This window comes from Phascolarctos cinereus, unplaced genomic scaffold (genome assembly GCF_003287225.1).
Source record: "Phascolarctos cinereus isolate Bilbo 61053 unplaced genomic scaffold, phaCin_HiC Scaffold_4;HRSCAF=312, whole genome shotgun sequence".
In the NCBI taxonomy this organism is placed as follows: Eukaryota; Metazoa; Chordata; class Mammalia; order Diprotodontia; family Phascolarctidae; genus Phascolarctos; species Phascolarctos cinereus.
Genome location: NW_027555847.1, coordinates 4,618,852 through 4,644,280, shown reverse-complemented (window position 1 = coordinate 4,644,280; position 25,429 = coordinate 4,618,852). Strand labels below are relative to the sequence as shown.

At 52.6% G+C, this 25,429-nt stretch overlaps 1 protein-coding gene across 2 annotated transcripts in view; it reads left to right on the top strand.

Moving 5' to 3' along the window:
• Positions 1 to 15,376, top strand: part of MATCAP2 (microtubule associated tyrosine carboxypeptidase 2) — a 32,083-nt gene extending 16,707 nt beyond the window's left edge. The window contains exons 3-7 of one of the 2 annotated variants that reach the window (XM_020964398.2): positions 1,237 to 1,380; positions 2,413 to 2,545; positions 2,981 to 3,286; positions 4,955 to 5,052; positions 11,669 to 15,376. In XM_020964398.2, coding sequence (XP_020820057.1) covers positions 1,237 to 1,380; positions 2,413 to 2,545; positions 2,981 to 3,286; positions 4,955 to 5,052; positions 11,669 to 11,830 — 843 coding nt within the window. In that variant the 3' untranslated portion in view covers positions 11,831 to 15,376. The remainder of the gene's footprint in view (positions 1 to 1,236; positions 1,381 to 2,412; positions 2,546 to 2,980; positions 3,287 to 4,954; positions 5,053 to 11,668) is intronic. The other variant, XM_020964401.2, reaches the window with a different exon arrangement.
• Positions 15,377 to 25,429: the final 10,053 nt, after the last annotated feature.

The window sequence follows — 25,429 nt, the reverse complement described above, 5'->3', positions numbered from 1 at the left end:
GATATTGGATTGTGGGGTTATATGGCTGTCTGTGTCTCCCCCCTCCCCAGCAGCCTCTCAGCTCCTTGAAGGTACGAGGCCCACGTCTTAGCTAAAGTCGGGATTCTCCCAACTTTATCTGTACGATAAATGTTTGTTCTGTTTGTATCCAAGTCCTTTCTCCCCCATCACTTTGAGAGTAAACCCTGAACCCAGGTAAGAAGATCCAGAAGCTGGGGAGGCAGACTGAGCACCCAGCTTCTCCTTCCCCTGTGGACTCGGCTCTGGCTGTTGTGATGCCCGGTGGGGGGGGGAGCAGCATTTCACCTGCCCCTGGCAGGTCCGGTGGGCTAATCGGGTTCCTAAGCAGAGCATCTTAGAACCAAGACCTTTAACATCAACCCTTCTCAGTTTAACAGGTGGAGAAACTGAGGCCTCCTTGGCAGGAATAACCCAAATGAGTCATGTGGTAGAGATGGGGGAAAGAACATGAGTGTTGGGCACTTAAGTGCCTTGGTCATCCAGGCCTGCTTTAAAAGTGACTTTTTTTCTTTTTTGTGGGGGGGGGCTAGGCAATGGGGTTAAGTGACTTGCCCAGGGTCACACAGCTAGTAAGTGTTATGTGTCTGAGGCCGGATTTGAACTCAAGTACTCCTGATTCTAGGGCTGGTGCTCTATCCACTGTGTCACCTAGCTGCCCCTAAAAGTGACTTATTTTGAAATTAAAACTCTTCTTTAGGGTTAGTGTAGAAGATGATTCAGCTGTTTTGCTTTTTCCCTTTAAAGAAAAATAAAAGTGGTTCCAAAGTCTTCTCCATCTCTGTGTAGACAGTCGTCATAAGTGAATAAACAGGGAGTCAGGAGTCCCGCCTTCCACTGCTCCTTCTCCAGCCAATCACGTGGTGACCTTAGAAGTGCTAAGTATTCTCTACTAGCTTCTCAGCCCTTGAACTGCAGATAATAGTAATTAATACCTGTACCAAATCCACCTCCTCATGGCTTTAGAAGTATTCATGAGATGTCTGTAAAGTATGTCGGGTCCCCCACAGCGAAGTGTGTGCGTGTCTTAAGGTGACTAAAAATGGCTGAAAGCTTGAGGAATGTATTGACCCGATTTTACCTCAATAAACATGGGATCCAATCCAACCAGTATTCTGGGGTCATTACCAAGGAGGCAGAATGAGTTACTACAAAAATGCATCATTCCTAAGGCGTACGTGTATCCATTTAATTTCATTATGTCTGTATCTTTCACAGTCTGTCAATATTATGGAAAGAACTTTACAGAGATATGGGAGTTATGAAAATTTTGAACAGGCTACCGGAGGTTGCTTGTTGTCTAAAACTCGCATCTGGAGTCACGTGAGGAAGTATATGACCAAGGAAGGCTGCCTCGGGGAGGTAGGTGGTACGAGCCGCTTCCAACACTTATCCTCCTCCATAGAACGGTGGTTTACCAGTGAACCGACAACCGGGAAATGGCCTTAGAGTAGATCACAAATTCGAGGCAATTCCAAAGGACTCATGATGAAAAGTGCTCCCCACCTCCAGAGAGAGAGCGGATGAGGTCTGAGGGCAAAGTGAAATGTCATTTTTTTACTTTTTTTTTTTAGCATGGCTAATATGGAAGTAGTTTTGCATGGTTTCACATGTGTAATGGCGACCATAAGTTCGCCTTCTCAACGAGTGGGAGAGAAAGTGGAGGGAGGGAGAGAATTTGGAACTCAAAAAATTTTTAAAAGAATGTTTTAAAAATAATAATGAATTTGGAGGAAAAAAAAGAGTACATCATAGAAGTTGCACCTTCCTAATCCTCACCAGGTCACCAAGTTGCCCTCAACTGTCCTTGGACCAACCCAGGTTGAGGAGAGGCATGTGCTGTGTGTGTGTGTGCACTGTTTTCTTGACCTAATTCCCCCTCTGCCTTTTTCTTCATCCTCTGGCCAATTCACTAACCAGATGGGCACCAGTTTGAATGGGGAATTGAACAGATTCAGGGTTGTGAAATGTGTGCAACAAAAGCCAGTTCTCTTACAGACATTACCAGCGATCCTCTATGCTGGTAGCTTCCTGCTGTGATGCCCCTTGGCTTGGGGAGGTGTTTGCTTTGGCCGTCACTAGGGGCAGCCCTACAGATGCTGGCTACCACTTGTAAAAACCTTTCGGGCACTCGAGGTGAAGCCAGGAATGTGGGCCCTCCCCCCCACCCCAGGCACCATGCTCCTGGTAGAGGCCAAGGGGTCCCCAACACCCCAGGGAGCTCTGCTTTCCCCCACTGCCCAAAGGGTGTCACTTCCTCAGCTCTCGTGCCCTGTTTTCTGGCTTCTCGGACCTTCAAGGTGAGGAGGAAACAGTACTGGTTAGAGTGGCCCTGGCAGGGAGGGCTTTCTGGGAAAGGACCCAGCCATCTTCTCTGTCCCCCTTGTTCATTAGATTGTGGTTCATCTCACTGAAGATCTGCTGTCCCGAGCATCAATGACGGTGGTCAACGGTTGTCCAACCCTGACCATCAACGTGTCCACTGCCCGTGAGCACTGGCTGGAGGGGATGCTGAGGCACGAAATAGGTAAACACAGCCTTCCCCTTTGGGTTGGGCGTCATCTTGGAGAAGGGCTTCTCTTTGTCACTGACCTTTTATAGCTGCTGCCTCTTCCCGGCACCATCCCACGGCTTTGAAGTCAAGCTATTTAAACACATTTCAGAGGAATCCGAGTCAGGCTACTGACTAGGCAGGCCCCCTCAAACAAGGGAAAACGAGGCAGCCAGGCTAGATCAGCGCCAAGATCTGCAGTTCTTCCTTTTGCAAACGGACCGGACATGCAGGCGCGCCATCCAACATGCAGCATGTGATCTTTTTAGTCAGGTCTGCCTGTAACCAAAAGAGACCAGGGCACAGTCAGGGCCTTAGGTCTTGAATCCACTCCACATCTCTGTTCTGCTGAACGGTGGAAAAGAAGAGGTTCCTTTGCCTTAGGACCCGATTCTCCTGGCTTTTTTGTAGGCACACACTACTTTCGTGGGATCAACAATCTTCAGCAGCCGTGGAGCAATTGGACGGGCCGTAAAAAATATGGCCTGCGGCCCAATAACCCCACGGAGGAGGGGCTGGCCAGCATCCACAGCGTGCTCTTCCGAAAGGACCCACTCCTGTGGAGGGCTGCTCTCCTGTACTACACTGTCTACCAGGCCAGCCAGATGTCCTTCAGCCAGCTCTTCCAGGACGTCGGAAAATTTGTCAAGGACCCCAACACACGGTGGGATTACTGCGTACGAGCCAAAAGAGGCTGGACTGACACTTCACAACCCGGTAAGGGCCGTTCCTGAGGTTTTTCTGTTCTGTGAACATTGAACAGCCCTCTGCTAACTGCTGTCACGACCTCACTTCTCCTAGGGTGGGGGGGGCAGTGCAGGAGTCTGTGACCCCATATTTGATCATTGTATTTCACTGGGATTGGGCTCGTCTGCCTTTCCAAATCTCAGAATGCCAGAGGGGCTCATGATACAAGCAGGGTTACAGACCCCCAGCTGCAGCCTGAATCTGGGTCTGCCTGAGGAGAGGGCGCACTCACCCCAAGCTGGCTTTGGCTGGAGGGTGGAAGCCAGAAACCAGAGCTTGTGTAGGTGGCTGTTGGGCAGTGGGGTGGGGGCAGCATGGCTCGAGCCTCCCTTGAGGAATACCGCGTCAGCCTGGGCTGGCGAAGGGCCAAGGTAGGTGGCGGGCCCTGGGGGGATGATCTGGTGACAGGGCCCACAGCCGCAGCTCGTAGCAGCCTGCGTGTTGCCCCAGCGACTCCGGCTCCCACATAAAGTCCCTTGGGATGTTCCAAGCGCTCCCCCCACACCCACACACCCCTCTCCGGCCCCTCATATGCTCCCCAGTCAGTGGCACTGTCCCTTAGACAAGGCTCTGCCCGTGAGGCCTAGAATGCTCCCCTCCCCCAGCATCCTTCAGGTCCCACCATCCACGGGGCGGCTTCCCTGGTCCCCCTTAATTCTACGGCCTCCCCTGTGGCGATGTTCGTCTGTACCTGGCTGTTCCTGTTCCCCCATTAGACTGAGCTCCTCGAGATCAGATGCTGTCTTTTGCCCCTTTTTGTACCCCCAGCACTTAGCACAGGGCCTGGCACAGAGGATGTGCTTCATCATTGCTTAGTAACTACCTGACTCAAAGAAGAAGGGGGCTTGTTTTCTCTCCTAATCACGGGACACACACACAAGTCTATGCAGACACGGAAGGTGGGGGAGGAGCCTTCGTCTGACCTGGTGCCGAACAAAACAGCACCAGCCTGGGCCAAGGAGGCATCAAAGGTCGGCCTGGTCCCCAAGGGCCCCACGTGTGGCCCACTGCTGCCTACCCTCCTGACAGCGGCACCACTCGGGGCGTGGCCGGTGGACGAGCTTGGTCTACTTGACTGGGCAGAGTTGTTCAGTGAGAGGGAGAGAAGGTCAAGGTTTGTTTGCCAAAAACAAGCAGTTTGAAGAAAGGACATGTCTCTAACCCAGATGAATTGCTCTGTGGAGGAGAGCGGCAGGCAGCGGGAGGGGGCCCCCTTTGGGGGGAACCAGGCTGCCTGCTGTGGCCAGCTGAGGACTCTCCACACTGTTTCCTGCGGCTTAGCATCTTCCTTCCTCAGCTTCTCTTACTTAAACACTGTTTGTTTTCTAGATAGATCCCATGGCCCCAAGCCCAGGGCTGCAGGGAAGGAGCCGTGGAGGGGTGGCTTCTTGGGGGGGTTGGGGGGCACGTTGGGAATCTAGGTAAGTTACAGTAGGGGATGTCCGTATGGAGCGATGATCCACTTCGGGATTGCTAAAAGTTGTCCTGTTCATTGGCAAGACTCCACATTTCTTGTGATGCCTATACTTAGATTCTGGTCTATGAGATGTTCCCCCTGTCCACAAACACGGAAGAAGAGTTTGTCTGTGAGGTTATTTCCCATAGTGAAAAAGCCACGTATCCCTTTGACTCCATCAGGTTGTTTCAATAAAGACCAAGTCTACCTGGATGGCATTCTCCAAATCTTGAGATACAGAGACTCCATTGACTTTCACTTGCTGACTACACTGGGCAAGGTAAGGATCCTCAGCTAGGTAGCACCGTCCCCAGGCTGACCGGGGGCCATCTTCATGTGCTCAGACCTCGACAGTTCTGTTAAATTGCATTTTTGCACAATAACACAAGGGAAAAATGTGAGTTCATTGTAGGAACCTACCTGAGGCTTGCTAAGTGATAGGTGAAGAGGAAACAGAAGACATAAAAGTCAATTTTCCTAACCCAAAACATCAATAAAATTTAATTATAAAAAGAGTCAGTTCTCCTGAATTTGATTCACAACTAGGTTATGTTGTAGTCTGATTCAAGCCTCTTCCGCCCAGGTGCTGCTTTGGGGCTGTGCCAGGGAGCCCGAGCAGAGCCAGGTGCAGGTGTCCCTGAGTGCCCTGTCTGCCTGCAGGTGGCAGCAGCGACGATGGAGAGAGAGGAGGGTGTCGGTGCCTGAGCTGTGCGTTGATTAAGGAGCAGGAGCAAAGGTGGGGGGAGGTCAGATACAGCAGTGTGCCCCTTCCCTGGCCTTGGCAGTGCAGAGGGGAGGCATCCGGAGTGCAAAGGCAGGATTGTGTTACCGCAAGGAGGTGAATGGGGAGGGTCTGCAGAGAAGTCTGGGGAGGGCACAGATCTGGAGAATGGATCTGGAGACCCAGATGGAGAGACCAGGAAATGGGGAGGCAGCTTATCCAGGCTTCCATGGGGGAAGTGGCGAGACAGAGGGTTTGCAGGATGGAAAATGTGGCTCAGTCTGAAAATAAATGTTTGTTAAACACTCTCTCTATGTGAGAGAGCATGTGCGAGGCCTTGGGGATAGCACCACCAACCCACCATGGAGTCACGCAGTCTTCGAATCCAAACTGGCACCGTGAGCCTTCGGACTTGTCACAAGGAGCTCTGAGCTGGCATGCGCCCCAGGATCGTCCACCTCTGCGTGCAGGGTGGGAGCTCAGACCTTTGAGGAGGGGGCATCGTACATGCTCGGTGCTCTGGTCGCTGAAGACGCGGAAGATGCAGCCAAGAACTCCATTGATGCAGCGTGGGAAAGGCAGTGCAGAGGAAGCATCGGTCCCATCTCTTTGTAGACAAAGGCCAGGCGTAGTTCTGTTCTTTGCTTGGTGACTTCTGTGGTGAATAATTTGGCAAACCACCACCTGGTGAGTCCAGAGGAGGAAATCCGCAGAGCGAGAAGGGGCCGTCAGGAGTCACTGGTGCTCTGCGTTTCTCTTTCATGGCACACGGGCTTAAATCCTCAGACCCCTGGCAGCTCTTTGACCCCAGGCCAACCTCTCAGTCTTTCTCTGCCTCAATTTCTTCATCTAGAATGGAAATAATAAAAGTGCCAAGCTGCCGGGGTAGTGGTGAGGACACAATGAGATATTTATGAAGTGCTTTGCAATCTTTAAAGCACTTTCAAGGCACCGGCTGCTATTTGTTTTTCATGAAGTGTTATCCCCAGTGAGCTGGAGGAGTCCCTCGAAGGGAGGATTGTCTTGTTGTTTGCCTCTGTGTGCCCAGCACCCAACCTGGTACGTGGCCAGTGCCTGAGACAAGTCAAGTCAGCACGCGCTGATCCGGCCCTACTGTGTGCCAGGCACCGGCTGAGCACTGAGGAGACAAAGTCAGGCCAGAACGAAAGGAGACAACAGGCAAAGGCCTACAGAGAGTTGAGAAGCAGACGGGACAGCAAAGTTCAGGAGGGAAGGCTTCTTGGAGAAGGTAGGACCTTAGGGGAGACTGGGAGGAATCCACGGCACGCAGATGAGGCGGTCACGGCAGCGGGTCCTGGAGGAGGCGGTGCCACGGCATCATGAGGGCGGAAGAAGACAGCACAGGTCGGAAGGGGCCAGCTGAGCAAGGTCTTTCAAAGCCCGTCGTGGAGGCCCCAGGGACGCAGTCGACCTAGGCTTTGGGCAGATCCTTGTGATGGCTGAGCAGGGAGAGCCTTGGGGAGGGGAACCAGCAGGCGAGGGGCAGGGGGATCTAAGAAGGTGGGAACGGTGACTTGGCCACTTAGCGGCTACCAAGGGCGAGTCAGGGATGGCAGCCGCAGGCGTGGCTGAGGAGGAGGACGGGCCTGGTCTCAGCAGCAGTGAGCAAGCGGGGAAGACGACGAGTTCTGGCTTGGTCCTGCTGAGCTGAAAGTGTCTATGAGACATCCAGATCAGAGTAACCTATAACAGACTGTTGAGAAGGCCAGGCTAGAGGCCAGGAGAAAGCTGAGCCCTGGACAAGCGGATCTGGAGGGGGTCAGCGTGAGAAGAGGGGCCAGGCCGGAGCCCTGGGGGGCACGGAGGGCGAGCTGGCGTGCCCGGGAGGAGGACCCAGCCAAGGAGACTGAGGAACAGACAGAGGGCCAAGGAGGAGAGGGATGGGCAGGGTCAAAGGCTACCAGCAGGTCAGGGAGCAAGAAAAGGCCGTGGGATTGGGCAGCCCAGAGAGGTCGAAGAACGACGAGGTCAGAAACCACACGGGCATAGATGGCCTGCCCGGAGAGGTCAGCTGCAGAAGGCAGCGGTGCTGTGGGATGGTGGGATGGTGAGACAGATCACGGGATGGCTTGTTGAGAGGACTGGAGAAAGGGATTTGGAATCGGATTGACTTGAAAGGGTGAACAGGCCTAACTTTTCTCTTGGCAGGGTTGCTGGACTAGGAGCTTAAGCAATGAGTGAAAAGCTCTCTACTGAGCGCTAGGGTCGGAGTGCTGAGCAAGGCTCTGGGGCCACCAGGAAGGGAGGACAACAACCCGTTGTCTGTCTGTCGGAGGAGGAGACGTGGACAGGGAAGGCTTCAGCCACAAGACAGATGGAAGGGCCCCGGGGTCTCCTAGAGACAGCTGCAAAGTCGCAGGAACGCACCTGTTTCTCATGTCATGTGAGCTTCAGATGTGGGACCACTGGACTTGGATGGTGATGGCTTTCTTCCCTGGGTCATCGGGAACAGTGGCCATGGTCGCCTCCTGCCCATGTGACCGCTGGGCTGCGGGACGTGATAGATGAGGGCAGAGGGAGCGTGGCTTGACCTGGCCAGCACACGCCAGCTTCTGTCTCTCCTTCGAGGTCCCTGGTGACTTCCCTTTGGCAGGCCATCTTGCATCGTCAGGGACAGTGGGGTCAGCAGCTGGCCTTGGTGGTGGTTGTAGATACGGTTTACTTAGATTTTAGCCACGTGTTTCCCAAGGTTTTCATTCTGTTGTTGTGGGTGAGCCAATGGTCTTGTTGGGTAGATTTGGAACCAGTTAAATTACCAGCCCCTGAAAGTTGTCATCAGTGGGTTCAAGTCAGCCTGGCGGGAGGCTCCTGTAGGGTTCCCCAAGGACATGTGCTTGGCCCCATGTGGCTTAATGTTGTCTCTCAATAACTTGGATACAGGCAGAGCTGGCCAGAGGGCTGACAGCCACTGGCAGGCGGGATCCCAGAGGATCTCAGGGAGCTAGAACGCAGGGGCCCCTCTCACTAGGGACACCCTGGCCTTCATAAATCAGCTCGTCCTGTATTTACAGGGGCAAGGGGAGAGGGGAGGCAGAGGGCAAGCCAGGTTGATCTGAATGAGATGGAGCCCCTCAGGAGTCAGCAGAGGGCGTGGCTGCAGGACTTGGGAGACAAGGCTTCTGTGTCCTCTCCCTCCGTCGCACCACTCCAGGAGCACTGCCCCCTGGTTTAGAGGGGAAAGAAAGATCACTTGAAAAGTGTCCATCGCCAGACAAGCATGCCTGAGGAGCTGCTGTGTGCCAGGCACTGGCACATGGGGTAGTATTGCCGCTCAGCCAGGAAGACCGGGGTTCAAGTGCTGCCTGTGATGGACCCAGGACAAGTCTTACGTGAACCTTCCTGTGCCCCAGGCATCTCTGGTTGCAGAGTCCATGCTAACTGGCATTGGCAAAGGGACTTTGCTCCCCGATTCGGTCCCCGCCCGTGTCAGGCTCTGGGGCACAGCCCCTCACTCAAGGAGCTTGCCTGCTGGTGGGGAACGGACACCCACCTCTCCCAGGGCATACGATCAGCGTAAGAGCAGGCAGGGCTGTCCACAGGGGATTTCATCAGGGCCTGGCAAAACCTACTGTGATCCCCATTTTACAGATGAGGAAACTGGGGCAGGCAGCGTGACTTTCCCAGGGTCCTAGCTGGCAACTGTATGAAGTCAAATTTGAACTCAGATCTTCCTAACTGGAGGCCCAGCGCCCTGGGCTCTATGGCTCACCCCCCACCCCCACTCCGCCCACCCCCCAGCTGCTGTTAGATACTTTGTATCAACATACAAAGTGATTAGGAGGGGATGCCTCAGAAAAGGGGGCATTTTGGAGCTGCCCCTGAGCTGAGCTTTGCAGGAAGCTTGGATTTCCAAAAGGTGACTGAGAGGCCGTGCCCAGGCACCAGAGGTAGGAGGAGGTAGGAGAGGAGGGGGCACGGGGCAAGAGCAGCTCATGCAGAGTATGAGCCGAATGGAACAAACCACGTATTTTCTCCTAGAGGCAACGAAGGAGATGGGGGAAGGGCAGCCATGTGAGAGGGGCTGAGGGCCCCGGGGCTGAAGGTCAGCAGCTGATTGAATGTGGCCAGTGGAGGTGATGGAGGCTCCGAGGAACTCAGGCTCATGCTGCAGGGAGCAGAGCAGTTACCTTAGAAGAGAGGAGTCAGGGCTGATGAGGCCCTTTTCAAGGCTGTGACAGCCTAGCCTGTGGAAGCAGCATCAGACCCGTCCTCCTGAGCCCAGAAGACAGAGCCAGGAGCAGTGAGGGAGAGCTTCCCAGAAAATTCAGGCTCGAGGTCAGTGGTTAAGACCGTCCCAGCGGGGTGTGGGCGCCTGGGGAGGCAGGAGGGCCCAGAGAGCCTCCCCATGGGGAGCCGCTGGACCCCACCTTCCCCGCCCCCTGCCCCTTAGCCCAGCCTGCTCATCTCCTCATCTCCGCTGAGCATTTAACGGGAGCCGAGGAGTGTGCTCTGCTTCACTGCTGAATTGGAGCTTCTGGAGCGGATGCATTGACCCAAAAGGGCTCCGTTCCTCTCTGTAACAGGACATCAAGGCGGTTCTCACCTGCTGCCAAGGTCGAGGAAGTTTACTTTTTCTCCCATTTCTGGTCCATCAGGCTGGTGCCTGGAATATCTGAGTCTGTTTAGAAATGAAACAGTGCTCCACTCTGCAGGATGGCTCCCTAGGACAGGAGGAAGCAGAGCTGTCCACCCTGCGGCCGGCTCTGGGGTTAGTCACCCATGGCAGGCAGGGGAGCGGAGCGGCCAGGTTTTTCTCTAGGAGGAGATCCAGGCTGGCGCAGTGATGCAGAAAACTGGAGGCTGGGGTACAGGGACCGATCCCTGGCGCCAGACTTTCTCACTGGTACTACCAACCACATTGGGCTGTTACAGGGAATGTCATTGTGTTTACATTGTGTGACAAAGGGACACGAAGGATTTTGTAAATGTAATAGTATTTTTGACAAATTTACCCTCCTTAATTCATGAGTATCTACTTAACTGTAAGCACTGGGACAAGGGGAATCTCAAGAAAAGAAGAGAATCTGATCCAGCCCAAGGACCCTCAGTGCCCCTAGAACCAGGGAAGGCGGGGAATGCGGCCGGGGACAAGGACAAGGCCCAGCCACCCCGACAACTGCTGAAATTCTCTCTCTTCCCTGGCTGCTGTAGCCACCGGCTGTCCCAGGCCAGGCCAGCATCCAGCCCCCACTGCAGCCTCTAGGTGGGTCTTTATTATGCAGAGAGAAAGGCCCATAACTTGACCTGGGAAAAATCCAAACCAGCACTTCCCAAGGCCCTGAAGAAAGTACCAGCCAGCCACAGAGGGTGTCGTCCACTCAGGGCTGCGGGCAGCAACTTTCCTGTGGGTTTGGCTAACCCCCAGACAAGGGCCTGCAGCAGGAAGAATGCCATATTGATAGTCAGGAGAGCAGAGTTCAGATCCCAGCTCTGACTTTATTGGCGTGGTGAGTTGGGGCATAGCCTTGCCTGTCTGTCTCTGCACCCCCTGGGATCCCTGTCAGCCCTAGGCCCATTATTCTATGAACAACTTCCAAACAAGGTTACGTTGAATCTTGCCACATCTCAGAGACAGACAAAGAGAAGGGGGAGGAGAGAGAGAGAGAGAGAGGGAGGAGAAAGAAAGAAAGAGTGAGACAGAAGGAGGGAAAGAGAGAAAGAGAAGAGAGAGACAGAAAAGGGGGAAGAGAGGGAGGGAGGGAGAAAGAGAGAGGAGAGAGACAAAAAAAGAGAGAAGGATGAAGAGAAGGGGAGGGAGAGAGAAAGAAAGAATGGAGAGGGAGAAAGAGAATAGAAGGAGGGAAGAGAGAGAGAGAGAAAGGAGGGAGAAAGAGAGAGCACACTCTATCGATAGACATCGAGATGAGGTGATCGTGGCAAAAGAAGTTGATAGCAGTTCATGTACTAGGCCAGTGGAACACAGCAGACAATTTCTGGTTTTCAGTGTTAAAGTGCTCAGATGAGTAAGTCTTCTCTTGAGATTCCGTAGTGTCTGTTAACAGAAGGACATATAAAAATTGACCTCCTGAGATCCAGAGAAGAGTCTCCTAAAAAGTCTGTGTGAACGGGGTCCCACCTGGGGAAGAGGCTCCCGCTGAGCCAGGGCCCCGTGTTGTCCCGCAGTGTAGCACTCACTCCCATCTTCCTCCCCCAGGTTTCCTTTGAGGACGTGGAGCGCTTGAAGACGCTGGCCGTCACGGAAAACCTGAGGGTCCCGCATTTCCTGCAAGACAACGAACGGTACATGGAACAGTTACAGAAAATCATGGATGTGAATGAGCTAACGGACAAGGAGCTCCAAGATCTCATCTACTAGCAGCTGCCGCGCCTCTAGGGCGCCACGGCCGTGCCGGGGCTGGGGTCAGACACTGTATAAAGTAAACAGCGATTTATTCTGGGTTTTCAGTGAGGATGATCTGCAGTATTCAGCAATGTTTTTTAAGTGTGTTAAAATATAAACCTGAAACAGTTTCCCCGAAATGTTTCTTTAAGGGGGGAAAAGTTCACTCTCTGCTTCCCTTCTGGGTGAAACAGTCCGCCTTCCCCCATTCCAATATCCGGCTCTGCTGAGAACCCAGGCCCAGCTGGGGCTAGTGTTCAAATGCTGATTTCTGTTGTCTAGAGACTTTGGCTCTATCTGCTCCAGAACCGCTTCTGTGTTGTGGTGGAGGGCTGGGGCCAGGTCACCTCACTTTTACCTCCTGGGAAGTCAAAGGAATGAGTTTTGCCTCCATCTCACCCCATTGTCTCAACTAAGCAAGTGTTTCCCTTCCCAGCACCCTGAGCAAAGCTGCCTCTTCTCTTTCTTAAGCAATACTTAGGGTCTTGGTTGGGGGAGGGCTATAGGAGAGGGAGAGGGGTTGTCCTAAGTGCAAGCTCATAAATGCTGACTAGTTGCATCGATATCAGAAATGGGGGGGAGGGAGCTTTTTATTAAAAGGAATTTCTACTTGGTATGGGGAAAAACAGAAACTGCTTTTCGTATGGGGTATTCAGTCTGGTTTCATGCAGCCGTGTAATCTCGAGATGGACCGCAGTGGCAGAGCCAGCTGTCGCCCTGTCCTGACCCCAACTGTCCAACTGTGGGATTGTGGGAGAAGTGCCCGTTTTCCTAGTACAGGCATTTGGGGTGATTCACACTTGACTGAAGAAATGGCCGCAAACCGGCTAGGGCTGCTGGCCTTGGTTTGAGAAACGGTCTTGTTTTCAGAAACTGGAGGTAGCTCTCCCAGCTACAGTTGATGTCATGTTCAGCTTGGGAAGGTGATTGAAGTGTGTCTTTCCTCCCTGCCCCAGTCCTTGGACCAATCCCTTCAAGTGCCCACAGTGGCCACAGTATGAGCATGCAGGGCCTCTTCCCCAGCCGCAAACAAACGTTAATTTGTTACCAGGATGCATGAGCTTTGGGAAGAAGAAAGCCTGTCTTCTGATAAGAGGGCTTCTATAAGACTGTGCACAGGGAAGAAAGCCAGAGTAACGCTTGACCCTGCCCTGCCCTGCCCTGCCAGATGAAGACAGTGTACTTGATATGTAGGATCAATCCCTTTGACAACAAAAGCCTTTATTTTTTCGGTCAACACAATCACTATTGTGACGGATGCCCACAAGCCGGGCTCACCTGTGTCTCCTTTCTTTCTCCACAGCCCTTAGCGTGCTTTGCTACCAAAATCGAGAGGGCACATTCTTATTCCAAGATACTGGGCACATTCAGAAAAAAAAAATGAACTGTAACTATCCTGGAGAATGTTTGGGGGGACGATGAGTTTAGATTTCAACAAATCATTGGCTCGGTCATCAGATGCATATGGAATTGGGTAAAGGACTGCGCCCACAGAATTGACATTAATGGCATCTCTCATGGAGGGCCTCGAGGCCCGGTCATTGGCCCCGGGCCATTTACCATCCCATAAGGGACTCCACTCTGGGAAGATGCCAAGAGAGCTCACCCAGCTGCAGCTTTGGCCTGGGTCTAAGGAAGAGACAGCTGGCTTCCCAAATATGAGATGGGAGAAATATGGAGGGAGAGTTTGTTTGGAAAAGATAACCAAGGTTTAATGGACAGCAAGTTCACTATGTGCCAAAGTGTAATGGTGGTCAAAAGGCTAATGCAATGTTTGTCTCCACTGAGAAGCATTGTGTGTGTACAGAATATGGGGAGGGGAGTGATGGTCCCACTGTGCTCCAGCCTGGTCAGGCCATACTGGAGTATTGTCTTCCATCCTGAGCATGGCCTTTTAGAAGTGGCATTGAACATCCACCAGAAGCCAGCCAAGACCAGGAAGGTGTCTAGATCATGTCCAAAGAAGATCAGTCGAAAGACATTGGCTTAGCCATCTTCAAGTGTTTGGAAGAGGACTTAGCTCATTGTAAGGAAACGCTTGTAATAGAGCTCTCCAAAAATGGAGTGGGCCTCCTCTCTGACACAGACAAAGGGCCTGAGCTGGAGGTGGGAGACCTCCCGTGCTGGAGAGCTGGGCCACTGGAGACATACTGGCATTGACGTCAGTCAGCTGGGCTTCTTGAAAGGTCTAACTGTGCACGCGTGAAGACCTCTGAAGTGAACCTTGGCAGGCATAGACAGGACCTTTGGAGCCAGGAGACTGGAATGCCCATGCATGTTGTTTGTGGTTTAATGGGCCCACGCACCTCCATGTGTGTAAATGGGCACACCTGGATAGATTCCCAAAGGACATTGTGGTAGGAAGTGACGCTTCAAAAAGGCTCCACCAAGCAGAGTCTTCCTGGGCGAGAGTCAACTATTCTACCAGCTTCAGACGCTCTGAGTTACCTCAGACCTCATTTAAAACTGACATGAGGCACTTCCCACTTGAAAGAACAGATTGAAATGTGGGCCGAAAGGCAGATGCTGATGATCCAGGATCGGTGGAAACACTCATGTGTTTAGCATTCCCGAGCAATACCATTGCTAATCTCAGCGTTTTACAGAGTAAAGAAAAATCACAGCAGCCTTAATTTTCTAGCTCTAAGATTAAATAGAATGAAACCCTTTAGCCTCTGCAGTTTTAAACAGGCATTCTCTCCTTCTGCCTTAATGGTTTTAAAAGTAAAATCGAGATCCATTATGAGGAGAAACTTACTTTGGGATCATGCTCACCATGTTAAAATGCATTCACAAACAGTTCCAAGTGCAGATGAATGTTGTCACATCAGGGGGGCCATACAATAAATATTTTGAAATACTTTTCCATGTGGGAACCTTGTGCTGCACATCAGATCCTTTGAACAGACCATGAGCTCCTTGTCGTGACAGGCTGTACACTTTTGATTCCTGTTCCTAAAAGGGCCTCCCACTGTCTCATCCCTTCAAAAGAAGTGTCTGGTCTCCTAGAAGTACAGAATTCCAGCCGCGGTGCAGAGGGGAAAGATTCAAGAGCAGAGCCCTTTCAAGGAGAAGCTTTCGTGTGCTGATTGCGACCCTTTGGCCCAGTTTATTGTCATTTTGGGATTCAGTCTTTCCTATCGCATATGCCAGTGTTTCCTGAAGTCTCTCTCTCAACGGATTGTGCTTTTGAAGTATCTAAAAATTTGTTCATTTAAGCAGAATTCTACCATGCGAAATACTAGGACCGCCAGCTGCCAGGCTGCAACACCTGACAGGATTCGAAGTAGAATTTACGTACAAACACCGTAAACACGGTGAAGTCAAACAAGCCTCAGTGAGCTTTGATTTAGCATCTACTCTGTGCCAGCTTGAACACAATCATCTGTTGTTTCCTTCTACATCTTCGTTAAAATGTTGAAATCATGTGATGTTTGTTTTGTAAACTGTTGAGATTTGAAGTCGTGACTAGCTGTTATTAGAAGTAATCTTGACGTTCTGAAATAAAGTTCCTGGATGCTATTTCTTCTAAGCCTAATTCTGACTTCAACTCCCCTGAACCCCCAGCCCAGTTGTTAAGGCTCCCCCTGAAGAGAAACAATGTCCAGGCAGAGAAGTAAATACAGTATATGTACCAACTACTTTGGCAGTGATGGGGGGCGAGGCAGAAGGAACCCGACATTGGGTCTGAGGTTTGACAGGAACTGGGAGAGCACTCCAGGAAAGGGGCATGTCGGGCCAGAGGTGTGGAGGTCAGAGCCGGGATGTTGTGTGTGGGGAACAGACCCCAGAAGGGCAGTGCTGTGAAGTCAGACTGCAGAGCTCAGCCTGGCAACAGCCCAGGAGAATGAGCTGAGGGGCGGGGGAGGGGTGTCCTGGGAGCAGTATGGCACCATGAAAGGTTCTTGAGTAGACCAGTTACATGGTCAGAGCTGTGGCTTAAAAATATGACTTTGGCATATTTGTGGAGGAGGCGTTGGAGAGGGGGAGAGAATGGAGGCAGAGAGATCAATTTGGAGGCTACCGAAGTGGGAGAGGGGCCACTCGAAGGGTGGCCAACCGGAAGGACGGTGGGGAGGATGGGTGGGGAAGGGGGAGGATAACAAATTGAGTTTGAGAGCCTGCAAGACGTCCAGAAGACAGTGGGTAGGGTGGGCCTGAATTGTCTGCAGAGAGGTCTTGATTGACCCCATGGGACCTGATGAGATCACGGGAGATGGGGGGGTGGGCAGAGCAGAGAATGACAGTAAAGGAGACAGAGGAGGGGTCCAACAAGGAGGGAACCAGAGAGCCGTGGAAGCCCAGGAAGGAGAGAGGCCGGGAGGAGGCAGAAGGGCTTCGATGTAGCAGTCCAGGTCGTTGGTGACGTCAGAGAGAACAGGTACTTGAGTGGTCGGTGACACCAGGTTTCCAAGGGCTGCTGAAGTGCCTTTCGTGACCGTGATGATCTCACTTCTCTTGTCCTAGGGTTCTCAGAGAAGGCCCCCAGGCCGTGTATCTGGAACCCTTCCCGAACCCGCTCCCCCCTCCCTTTCTTCACCTTTGGGGCGCTCTCCTGCCATTGTCGAAGCTGAGAGCTGGGGGGGGGGCCTTGGGGGCAGTCTAACCTGCCCCTGGGGGTGGCAAAGTTCACTGGCTCTGATCTCTTAGTCCTTGGCTAAAAATCCTAGCCAATAAACTCCCAAGCTAGAGGTGAGGAGGAGAAACCAGTCACTGTGGTTTGGAGAGAGGAAGAGAGATGAGCCAAGAAACTTCGATCAAGTATTCACTAGCCCCTGGCTAGATAAGAAGAGTAAAGCCTAAATAAGACAGACCCTGGTCTTGGGGAGCCCGAAGTCTGGCGGGGCTGGGAAGCTGGGGGGAGAGGGGAACGGGCGGACATCGGGAGCAAGCGGGGGGGGGGGGGGAGATGTGGGTCTGGCTTGGAGGCAATTCTTAACCCTTTACGTGTTGGGTGAAATCTGTGGACCCCTTCCCAGAACACTTCATCTGAAGGAGATAATAGCTAACCTCCCTATGCGCCGGGCGCTGCGCTAAGCACTTCTCACTTCTTTGATCCTCATGGCTGGGCTGAGGACCGCTGCGGGGGGGGGGGGGGGGGGGAGGTGGCTCTGGGAGGAGCGCCCAGCAGGACTGGCTTCCCGGATGTCAGCAGACAAGCTCAAGTCCGTGGTTCTCAGGGACCCCCCGTGGGGAGGGGACCACCAAATAAGCCTCAAAAAGGCTGACAGGAGCAGGCGGAGGGAGGCCTCCTATCGCCCCCACCAAAGATGCTGCAGGAGCCAAAGTGGGTGAAAGAGTGTGTGGCCTGTCTGATCAGAATGACTTCTACCCCCCAAATCTATGTGTGTGCTGAACAAAAAGGCTTCACCTCATCCAGGAGGCTGCTGGCCTGCAAGGGGGCAGTGTGGCCCAGTGGAAGGTACTCAGATGTCTAGGGCTGGGAGTGAGGATGCCTGAGTTCTGGGTCTGGCTCTTGTCACTAGCCACCTGTGTGAGTCCCAGCAAGTCACTGACCCTCATGTGCACAGTGAGGATGAAGATGGGGTGGAATCGAGGCTTGGTGCCCTTGGCACCAGATTCTGCTGTTATGATCTTCGGCACCACAGGCTGACTGATCTGAATAAACCCGAGGCCAAGACAGATGCTCAGGACAGAGATGTGGTTCCAGTGGAGGATTTTGGTTCTGAAGGTCTGGGGGATGAAAAGGTCCTCAGCTGGCATGGCGGGGAGGGGAACCTGGCCGCCTGCCAGGTTTGATGTCAGCTCTGTCTATGTGACACCAGGACCCTTAGTCACTGCCGCCCACTAGCCAGAGCTAGGCTTCCCTACACGTACGGAGGCCACGTGGGGGTCACAGAGAGAGGGAGCGCTTCACGGAAAGACTCTGTGACCGTGGCCATGTTTCTTGACCTCCTCGTGCCGCAGTTTCCTCCTCCGTAAAATGAGAGGGTGGCTTCCATTGCTTCTTTGCTTCTTTCCAGCTCCAACCTCCAATCTTATTCTAGCCCTTGACTACATCTGGGTTTTTCTTTAGAAGTCACGGTTGATGTTTCTACAGTAGGGTGCAGCTGCCCTCCTGAGACCCAGCCTGGCTAACAGCAGCCTCCAAGGGCACCTTTCCAGGCAAGACATCTTCCGGAAAGTCCAGGGTCCAAATGGGGAGGAAGCAGCCTTGGGATCTGGGAAGGCCCTGAGTGGTGATGCCCGATTTCTGTCCAGCAACTGAATGTGAGCCAGCCAGCCCAGCTCATAAGGTCTCTGCCCAGGGGGCCCCAGGGAGGCCTTTGTCTCCCTTCCCCTCTCTTCTGGCTCTGCCTCTTTCCAAGGCAGCCCAAGGCCTGAGCCCCTTCCAGCTCACCTGTCCTCTGGGTCTCCCCTTCAAGGCATCCCAGGACAGGGCTGTCCTCTCCTCCTTCTCCTTCTGTCCCTACAGAATCTCTTCCGGGCTCCCAAGTTCTTCAGTGAGTCTGGTCTGAATTCTGTTTCCACAGATCAATAAAACTATGGGATCCTTTGAGGGATGAAAAGCAGCTTGAGTGAGCACTACAAATCACTTCTTATTTGGGGTTTTTGAAGTCAATCTCCCCTTTACATTTGAGAAATGAAGTCTTTATCAGAGAAACTTGCCATCATTTTTTTTTTTGCCATTACTTCATTGTCTATGTTACTTTTTAGCAAAATGTCATTTCCCTGATTATCTCTTTCAGTTAGGTCTAGTTTTGTTTTGGCTTTGGCTGAGATCATGATCGCCACCCCTGCCCTCTTCATTTCAACTGAAGTATGATGGCCTCTGCTCCAGCCCTTTATTGTAACCCTGTCCCAGGGGTCCCTTTTATACAACATACTGTTGAATTCTGGCTTCTAATCCATCCTGCTATCTGTTTTCATTTCATGGGTGAGCTCACGCCATTCACATTCACAGTTATGATCACTAATTGTGCATTTCCCTACATCTCATTTTTATCTGTTTATCTTTCTCTTCTTATGCAGTCCTTCCTCAAAAGTCTGTCTTACTTCTGACTGCTGCCTCCCCCCATTGGTCCTCCTCCTTGTCACCCCCTTCCCAATATCTCTTATCCTATTCCCTTCCTGTCTCCCTATTGGGTAAGATGGATTTCTATCTGCAATTGAGTGTTTATATATTCTTCCCTTTTGAACCAATTCTGATGAGAATAATGTGCAAGCGTGGCCTGCCAAACCCACCCCACCATTTTCCTTCCCCTCCACTATGAAAGCTCTTCTTTGCAAGCCTCTATTATGAAAGAAAATTTCCCCCATTTTACCTCTTCCTTTTTCTTTTTCCCCATTCATCCTTCTTTCTCACCTCTTAATTTTTTTTTCTGTTAGACTCCTTCTAACTGCCCTAATAATAATACAGGTCTTAGGAATTACATGAAAGTTTCGTCTTCTCACATAGGAATATAAACAGTTTAACTCCACTGAGTCCCTTATGACTTCTCTTTCATGCTTACCTTTTTATGCTTCTCTTGAGTCTTGTATTTGAAAGTCAGATTTTCTGTTCAGCTCTGGTCTTTTCATCAGGAATGCTTGAAAATCCCCTATTTCATTGAATATCCTTTTGCCCCTGAAGAATTATATTCCATTTTGTTGGATAGATGATTCTTGGTTGTAATCCTAGCTCTTTTGCCTTCCAGAATATCGTAGTCCAAGCCTTTCACTCCTTTAATGAAGAAGCTGCTAAATCTTATGTCATCCTGAATGTGGCTCCACAATATTTGAATTGTTTCTTTGTGGCTTCTTGCAGTATTTTCTCCTTGACCCGGGAACTCTGGAATTTGGTTATAATATTCCTAGGTGTTTTCCTTTTGGAATCTCTTTCAGGAGGTGATTGGTGGATTCTTTGAATTTCTATTTTGCCCTCTGGTTCTAGGATATCAGGGCAGTTTTCTTTGATAATTTATTTTTTATTTTTTTGGTGAGGCAATAGGATTAAGTGACTTGCCCAAAGTCACACAGCTAGTAAATTTCTTGTAGTATGATGTCTAGGCTCTTTTTTTTTTATCATGGCTTTCTGGTAGTCCAGTAATTCTTAAATTATCTCCCCTCGATCTATTTTCCAAGTCAGTTGTTTTTCCAAGGAGGTATTTCACATAGTTTTCTATTTTTTCATTCTCTTGACTTTGATTATTTCTTGAACCAGGGGATCATAGTGCACTGGAACAGTAATGTTGCAATGGTGTTCAACTGTGGAAGACTTGGCTACGCTGATCACTACGATTATCCAAGACAATTCCAAAGGACTCACGATGAAAAAAGCTGCTTTCCACCTCCAGAGAGAGAACTGATGAGCTCCAAGTGCAAACTGAAGCATCATTTTCTTGCTTAAAAATGGTCTTTATTTTTTTATGATATGGCTAGAATGGAAATGTTTTGCATGATTTCACATGAATAATTGATGCACTGTTTTCCTTCTCAGTGGGTGGGGAAGGGGCAGGCAGGAGGGAAAGAATCTGGAACTCAAAAATTCTGAAAGAAAAGGATGTTAAAGTCAATCTTCCCCCCCCCCAGCAACCCCATTTCAGGGTCACCTGTCTGAAACCAGAAGGGAGGCAGGAGGCTGGGCATGGAACTTCCCAGTCCCTCCCAAAGCAGACCCTTCTCAGCTCACTTCTTGCCTGTCCAGTCCCCGTTGGGCAAGAGGGGACTTGGACAGAAAGAATGCTGGACCAGGAGTGGGTTCCATAACCCGCGCCACTTTCTGGGCCAGTCTGTCACAGCTCCCGGGGGGGGGGAGGCAAACAAACACCTCTGAGGTCTCTCCAGCGCCTTGCACCCTGAACCCCGCCCCTCCGAGACATCCCAGCCTTGACCCCATGAGGCTTCTCTGCATTGAAAGTCACAGATGTAAATGGAGCCCAAGGATCTTTAGGGGTCAGGGGTCCAGCATCACTTGTTTTGAAGCCTTGGCCCTTTGGACAATGGAGCCTCCAGCCCCCTCCAGCCCCTGCTTGGATGCCTTCAATACAAGTGCTGGGGCTGACTCGGGGGTCCAGGGAGCTGGGCCCTGCAATCTCCGAGTCAGAAGGGCCTGCAGAGGGAGCCCTGAGCCAGCGCCAGCACATCCTTCCCAGCCGGCCGGCGGGCCTCTGTCCTCTGCATAAGACCTCCGGAAGGGGAGTCCCTCCCCCCCACCCCACTGGTGGTCAGCCAGTCCAGACCACACTGGCCCAGGATGGTGGCCGTATGCATCCATGTCAGAGACCACTTGCTGGGGTCTACCTAGGGTGCGCCTGGGAGGCTAGAATCAGCCTGCCCATCCTCCCACCTCCTGGAGCCACAGTGTGCACGTGGGGGCTGGGTCCACTGGCTTCTGCCCCAAGGCCCAGATCAGTCTGGGGGCCCCCCACTCCCTGACCCACCTTAAGGTTTCCTGGCAGCCCAGAATCACCATGCGTCAGACCTCTAGAGCGATCGATCGTGGAGCCCAAATCCCTCATTTCGTAGACGGGAACACTGAGACCCAAGAGGGGCAGTGCATGACCTGCACTAAGTCCACGTGAGTGGCTGAGGTAGGGTTTGGACTCAGATCCTCACACTCCGCCGCTCACACTTTCACTGCACAAATTCTTGGTCTCAGATTTGTCCTTCAACTCTCCCAACATGTACAGAGTGCCTACTGCGTGCAGAGTGCTGGACGCCGTCAACATGTACAGAGTGCCTACTGCGTGCAGAGCACTGGGTGGGGTGGGGCAAGATACAAGGTCTAGAGGAGTCCGGGGTCTCCTCCCTGGAGCAGCCTCAGACTCTCCGCTGTTGTCAGGGGTCTCCCATGGCCATGGATTTGGAGCCGGCTTCCTCACAGAGTGAGGTCCTTTTTCCAGTTTCCCCTGGGGTGTGTAGATCATCTCTCAAGAGTGGCTCAAGGCCGTCCTGCATTGTACATCATCCCTTTGTGATCGTGTGTCCAGTGAAGAAACGCCCTCCCCTAAAGGCTCCCTGCCCAAGACGTGGAGGGCTGGAGGCACAGGACCTGGGTCTCACAGCTAATAGGTGCATCCCTGTTCCCTCCCAAGCTGCCTCACTCCAGCCCGGTGGGCCAGCGGCCTTTCTCTTTTCTCGTCCTGTTTCCTCACCTCTAAAATGAAACAAAACCCCTAAAGCCTCTACCGTGGACAGTTAGGATGCAACAAGGAGAGCTTCCCCCCCCCTCCCCAGCACCCCGCCGGGCTGCCAGCTGCCATCTGGGATGGGTGGGCTGCTGGAAGGGGCGGAGGGGGCTGCAGCCCTGGGGGGCTTGTGCTGGGGGATAAAACCGAGCCTTTCCCTTAATCCCACTGCTCCACTGAAAAACAAATCCCTGCGCCAAAGACCTCACTCCCTCTGCTCCCCCTGCCCAGAACACAAATCCAGGGGATCTGAGGGGTTGCTTCTCAGGGGCAGCCAGGACCCACCACTGCACTCACAAACAGAAGAACACCAAGCCTCGCCCTAGAGACGGAAGGCCTGGGTTCAAATCCTGGCTTCACCACTGACTATCTGTATGGCCTTGGGTGGGTCACTTCATCTCCCCAGGCCTCAGTTTCCTTTTCTGTAAAACAAGGGAGGTAGACTAGGTCTGAATAGCAGGGGACAGCCATTCCTGGGAAACCAAAGCAAAGAAACGATGGTTTGTGGCTAAGCCCAGGTCCTTTTCCCATTAGTCTGTCTGTCTGTCTGTCTGTCTTCATCTCCATCTCCTCCCTTAGAGAGGGGGCGTTGCGCACGCTGTCAGAGACAAGTTGTATATGAATATGGTTGGGTTTTTTTAGTCAATTCGTCATGTCCCACTCTTTGTGACTCCATGTGAGGTTTTCTTGGCAGAGATACCAGAGTGGTTTGCCATTTACTTCTCCAGCTCATTTTACAGATGAGGAAACTGAGGCAAACGGGGCGAAGTGACTTGGCCAGGGTCACACAGAGAGGAAGTGTCTGAGGCCATATCTGAACTCAGGAAGATAAGTCTTCCAGACCCCAGGCCCTGCGCTCTCGGCACTATGGCGCCCCCTAGCTTCCAAACATAGACTATTATTTCTACTTAAAGAGAGGTCCAAAGAGTAGTTAGCGGGATTCCCCTTAACGACAATTCTCTCTGACCCATCCATAGTCAACAGTTAACGGTCATCACGAAACAAAACACGAAATTCCGCAGCAAAAATGCAAAGTTTAGGTTTCGGTTTCTGATTTGCCTAAACAGTGTTTAATAATGTCAATGTTGGTCCGTCCTTTGGAGAAATGTCTTCCGGCCCCAAGTGCCGGCTCTTAGGATTCCCGGGTCCTCCTCCAGGAGCGCTAAGCAGCGCCCACGTTCCTCTTTTATCACACCTGGGGGTAACGATAAATCCCTCATATGTATGTACTACTACGACTAACAGGGGCCAGTAGGTGGCGCCATAGTGCATAGAGCCCCCGACCTGCAGTCAGGAAGAAACGAGTTCAAATCCAGCCTCAATCACTACTAGCTGTGTGACCCTGGGCAAGTCACTTAACCCTATTTGCCTCAGTTTCCTGAGCTGTCAAATGAGGGCACACCAGAGAAGGAAATGGCAAATTATTCCAGTATCTTTGCCAAGAAAACTCCAGGGACGATGTCCACGACTGAACCACAGTAACCAATCATAACGCAGCTCTGCAGCCTTTACGTGTTTCTTCACAAAAGTGCTTTCCCTCTCACAGAGTCATTGCACCTGTCAGTGATCCCATTTCACAGATGTGAAAACGGAGGCTCAGAGAGATTGATTCTCTTAGCAGGGTTCTAGAGTGGGCAGTGGGGCCAGGCCTTCAGACTCTGAGGCAGGCCTCTCTCCTGCACTACGCTGGGAGGGACCTGTTTGCACCCCCCGAAGGTCCCCTCGGTGCCTCCGTCTCCAAGGTCTCTCCATCACCCAGCAGCTCTGGCCAAAGCCCGAGGACTGCCCCTGAAGGCTCCCTGGGAATCCGGCTAACCGGCCACCCCTGAGTGAAGGTCAGGACACTAGCCTGGAGTCGGAAAAGGCACCTCCCTCCCAAGCCTGCCTTTTCTTCCCCCTGCCACCAGAAGCACCTTTCTCCCTTGGAGAGACCCCCTCCGCCTGCTCATCCCCAAGCTGCTAACTGCAGCCTCCACGGGCGGACTCCACTCTCCTCTGCAGGATGGCGCATAGAACTCCTCCCGATGTCTTTCTTGTGGAAGGCAGAGGCCGGCTCTCAGATCCCTTCGCTCTGAACCTGCTGGAAGACGAGGCCCCCAGGCCGTCCCCGCGGGTGTCGCCGCCCCTCCCCACCATTCTCCGCTTTCCGACTGTAAGCTCCTCGAGGGCAGAGACTCGCTTGATACAGTGCCTGGCTACAGGAGGCGTTTAATGAACTTTGATTATCTTGGAATGGGCCTCTCTTGGATTGGGCAGCCTGCGGCCCAGGACTGCTTGGAAGCGCCTCGGCGCTGCCCTGGGCCGGAGCTGTGCGCGTCCCTTCACGGCCTCCCCCAGGGCTGCTCCGAGCCCGAGCGAGGATGAGTCAGCCTTCATCGGCCAAATTGTGTTCTCTGCCACCCACACACAGCTCACACGTGGAGACCAGATTTATTTATTTTTAGAATTCCAATTAGCAACATCAAAGCCATGTCTTACTGAGCGGGAAGGAGAAGCGATCGCAGCTCCCTGCTCAACACCTCTCAAAGTTTGCAAAACAAGCCGAAGAAGGAGAGTCATCTCTGGAGGCAGAGCGCCTGGAGTGGAAGGAGAGATGCGCTGAGGGACTAGGGCTGTCCAGGGCACTCAGCAGCAGCACCCTCCCGGGGCGCAAGGCCGTGGGCGCAGCTCCGCATTGGAATCTACCACCACTCTGGGCAGTGGGTGATCTCAGTACACCCATTTTACACACGAAGAAACTGAGGCAGAGACTGACTTCCCCAAGGTCACGCAGCTAGGAAGCATTCGAACTTGGGTCTTCTGACTCCACGTGCCAGCGCACCACCGAGCCCCGCAAGAATCAGCACAGCTGTCTAGAATACGGGGGGGGGGGGGGCGGGCTCGACACCCTCGGCCTTCGGGGTCAGCTGCTCTACCGAATTCCACCTTTGCCTTCCCCTTTCCCAGTGGCAGGCCTACATAATCCCTCCTCGTCTCCTTACTCCGTCGAGGCCCAATTCTCTCTCTTAATCAGCTTGTGTTCACTTGTGTAAGGCCATCCTTTACTGCCCGGTAAAACATCACGTCCCGGCTCTGCGGCTGTGATGGCGAGAGCCCGGCTGAGCTGGGGGGAGGGGTGGGTGTGGGTGTGGGTGTGGGGGTGTGTGTGTGGGTGTGGGTGTGTGTGTGTGTGTGGGTGTGGGTGTGTGTGTGTGTGTGTGGGTGTGGGGGGGTGTGTAATTGGGAGGGCCGGGGAGGGGGACTCATTCACAAACGAGGCGGGGTGCAAACACAGGTGTGAGGTCAGGGGCTAAGCGAGAGAGGCGTCTCCTGGGGGAGCCCAGCACCTCTGGGCAGAGACAGTTCGAGGACCCTCCTCTGAGACTGTCTGGACAACTGACTGAAGACAAAAACGCCATCAACGGAGCCAAGCAGCCGGTTCTGCTGACGCTTATTTCAAGTCAAG